Below are 3801 nucleotides of genomic sequence, written 5' to 3' on the forward strand. Positions count from 1 at the left end.
TTTAATTTGCTGATTTTTGCTTTGTTTCTTAGTCTCAGTCTTTTTTTGTATTAATCAACATTTAAGCAAATGTTGCACAGGCCCTTCACAAGCCACAATTAAATTGCCAATCCACCCCAAGCCCTGAGCCACCGTGTACCAACCCCAAAAAGATTAAATTATTTAATATCCATGTTTGTTTTGTCTACCTCCATATATGATGCATTTTAGTCAACAGCGCCCACCACAGCTGTTGACAACACAGAATTTCTACGTTTGTGTTCATGTCTGACATATCCCTGGTGTTCTACGTGCCAAAGAAAGGCAAAACAAATATATGGTGCTCATGAGCATGCTACATAGGGATGGGAGAATCTGTGGCCAGGAGCATCAGTGAGAGAGTGAGAGAGAGAGAGAGAGAGAGAGGGAGAGAGAGAGAGAGAGAGAGAGAGAGAGATGTTAGTAAAATCATTTTCGGGTTTCAGCTGGTAGTAACAAGAAGAATCACTGCAATTTGATTGGACACAAGAAGGACATAAAAACACAGTAGACATGTCAAATACAGGAAACACATTTGCAACACACACACAATACAACTCCCTCATGTGGTGTGTAGACTGGCATGAATTTGTGTTCAATGGGGCCTTTTCATCATTTCCATAAAATACTGAATCTAAAATGTGTCTTTCCAATTTCAATATAGTAAATAAACATCAGTGACTTGACTGTGTTGTTTTAAAAACCCAATAATGTTTTGGGTCCACCAGACCTGCAACCATTGGCTGAATAACAAAAATAACAAAAACACCTCAAGGGTTAACCAATAATGTTCCTTTCTTTTTGGGAACATAATTTCACCTATATCTGTCCAACGGGGTATGTTGTGATAGCAATTCATGGAGAGACAAATTAAAATCTGCCATAAACTAGCAACCACTGAACCTACATTACTTGGAGAGTAATCTGCATAGCCATGAGCTTTTCTTTTTTAATATTTTTTGAACAAATATACATTCCTCCAGAGGTTAACAGAGGCACCACAAAATGTTAAACATTTTATATATCTCCGCCTTCAGTTTTTTGTAAGCGAGTTGCTGACTTATGTATTCATTTATTTTTTTATTTGTTGCCATTATTATTATTGTGGAAGAACCTGTTATTGTTACAAGAACCTATGCACTTGTAAATCACTTTGGATTAAAAGTGTCTGCCAAATGACTAAAATGTAAATGTAAAAATGTATTATTATTATTAGTTATTATTTTTACCATAATTATCAATGTCATCATCATTCTCCTTTTACTTTGTTAAACAATCTAAAAATCTGCCAGTTTTATATATATATTTCGTCTAATTTACAGAAATATGTGAGGGGGTTGGGCTTGATTTCCATCTATATATGTGTGTATGTATGTTTGTTCTTATGTAAATTATGGAAGTAAATTAATTAAGGGGCTTTAAAAAAAAAATTCCCTGAAGAAATCAAAATATCATGCCTGCATATTAAAAAACAATAACAGTCTAGTCTGGTCAAATATAAAAAAGGCAACAGCATACTGCATGTACTTGAACAGTTTATAGAAATGTGATTGACTAAATAAAATTAAAATATAAATGACTCTGGTACATAACACTACTACTGGTAGAGCAGGTGGTGTTTTAAATTTCCCAAAAATAAATTTAACTTTACACTTACAAAATGGGGTTCTGAAAGGATTATTTGTCTTGATTCCACAGGGGAACCATTTCAGTTCTTTGTGGAACCCTCTGCCATAGCTGTAACCACTAAATTGCCTTTACCTCTTGACATTTGATATATGAATTATCTTATGTGTCCTTAGGAGTTACATGCACAATTAAAGCAGATTATTCACACTTTGGTAGGCCTATTGTTTATAGACTGGTTGGTGCCTTGCGTGGCAGCCAATCGCCGTTGGTGTGTGAGTGTCTGTATGAATGGGTGAATGAGAAGCATCAATTGTGCAGCGCTTTGGATAAAGGCGTTATACAAATGCCAACCATTTACCATTTAGACCCTGACCAAATATGGAAAGATAATGAAATATGTTTTCAGTAAAGTATAACTATAATTATATTTAATAGGTTAATGAATTGCGATGATGTGCAATGGATCTGTCTAAATTGGATAAATTACACATAGCCTAATTGTCATTGTCACGCTGTGCAGGCCTAATTTTCACTTGGGCTATAAATAAAAAAAGATCCAAATGCCAGTGTAATGTCATTTTTATTTATTGACTGGTTGTTTCATTCAAGGAAATGAGCTGTCGACATAAACACATTTAGCGGTATCTTTCGGAAAGAGCAACAGCGAAGACCTGGAAGAATTTATCCACACAGAGTTGCACCTCGGGTGTGAAATCTTTGGGAAAAGCCAGGCAAATGCACACCATGACACAATGGGCCATGTACTGAAAGAAAATGCAAACAGAAAAGGTGTTTACCATTCATGCTACGTCTAAACAAGTAATGACGAAAATCATTGTAATCTCCTGACAACACTGAAAAGAACATAACCGCAAAACCTAATTCTCACCTTGAAGTTGGAAGGGTCCACGCGGAGTTTGAATGCGTGCAGTTCACTGAGGTTGCCCATTGCAGCTGTCAAATCATCAATCTTTTCGACGGCGTCGGCGACGGCTCCGAAGATTATGGCGCCTTGCTTCTTGACCGGCTCAGAGCCGGGGGCAGTGGTGCTCCAGTGGGAGAAGTAGGCTTTGGTCTGGGGGTAGACCATCAGCATCCTGACAGAATTGTAAAATATTTATACAATTAATTCATAACGACCACGAAGTAGACTGTTTCCCTGCATACAGTAAGCTAGCACAACTACCCCGCTAAATGTCTTCACGATTCTTTATTATGGCGAGTAGGAATTCGATTTCAATATTTTTTGAACAATTGGCTAAGGTTAAGAGCGCATCACACGTTCATCGATTAGTTCCAAACTCAGGCTTAATTGTTCTGAAACTAAGTTACCTGCCCAGCGCTTCACCGCCGATTTCATCAGCCTTCGGTTTTATTTTGCTCCAGAGGCCCTTCACAACGATTTTGTCACTCGCGCTGAGACTCATTGCTGCGTTCTGTTCAACTTGTAAGAAATACAGCCGGATACCTTGTGCGGTGTGGGCTGTTCTCGGCCTTTTTATTGAACTGTAGAAGGAGGCACACCCCAGATACGGCATCTAAACTCCGATTCTGATTGGTCAAAAATGTACAGTCTACGTAAAAACATTTGGAATAATGCCAACACGTTTCCATCACTTTCAAGATTAAGCTAATATGTCTAGTGTATATGAAATACATGTATACATATTGATACATAATGTGTTCTAAATTTTCCATATGAAATTTTATAAACGAATCTATTTAATTAGGATAATTGTTGTTTTCGCGTGACTATAGGCATAGGCTAATGTATAACTAATAACGATTTGTATAACTAAGCTATTTGGCTGAAATGAGTTCTTAAATGTTGTAGCCAATACATTAATGTGGTATCGTCAACAGAAAGAAAATATTTAGAAGATTCGCAGCACATTACCCTACGTTTTGAGTCTTAACCTAGTGCATGTTTTCCTAGAGCGCAAACAGCTTGTGTGTGTTCAGGAAAATGGGATAACATAAGGTGACTAATTAAAATTTAATCATTAGAATTTAGAATGTAGAATTCGAAAACTGTGAAAACATCCGCTCTGTTCAACTAGGCAGTCATATGATGTGCGTGAGCGTAGTCAATACCCAGGTTCACATTGCCTTTGCTTGGGTGCTCGATTACAGAATTGTTCTGGTGTTATTTTG

At 37.2% G+C, this 3801-nt stretch overlaps 1 protein-coding gene across 1 annotated transcript; it reads right to left on the reverse strand.

Annotated features, from left to right (window-relative positions):
• Positions 1-2216: 2216 nt before the first annotated feature.
• On the reverse strand, positions 2217-3139 carry LOC133114676 (hemoglobin anodic subunit alpha-like). The gene is made up of 3 exons (XM_061224241.1): positions 2980-3139; positions 2537-2744; positions 2217-2411 (listed from the first exon to the last, which is right to left on the reverse strand). The coding sequence occupies exons 1-3, from the start codon at positions 3072-3074 to the stop codon at positions 2283-2285; spliced, it is 432 nt and encodes a 143-aa protein (XP_061080225.1). The 5' UTR covers positions 3075-3139; the 3' UTR covers positions 2217-2282.
• Positions 3140-3801: the final 662 nt, after the last annotated feature.

Source organism: Conger conger, chromosome 16 (assembly GCF_963514075.1).
Source record: "Conger conger chromosome 16, fConCon1.1, whole genome shotgun sequence".
NCBI classification, from domain to species: Eukaryota; Metazoa; Chordata; class Actinopteri; order Anguilliformes; family Congridae; genus Conger; species Conger conger.

Coding starts and splice junctions, on each gene's coding strand:
- LOC133114676 (XM_061224241.1), bottom strand. CDS start 3,074: ATGAGTCTCAGCGCGAGTGACAAAATCGTTGTGAAGGGCCTCTGGAGC. Junction 2,745..2,979: donor GGCGGTGAAGCGCTGGGCAG/GTAACTTAGTTT, acceptor CAATTCTGTCAG/GATGCTGATGGTCTACCCCC. Junction 2,412..2,536: donor TGGACCCTTCCAACTTCAAG/GTGAGAATTAGG, acceptor ATTTTCTTTCAG/TACATGGCCCATTGTGTCAT.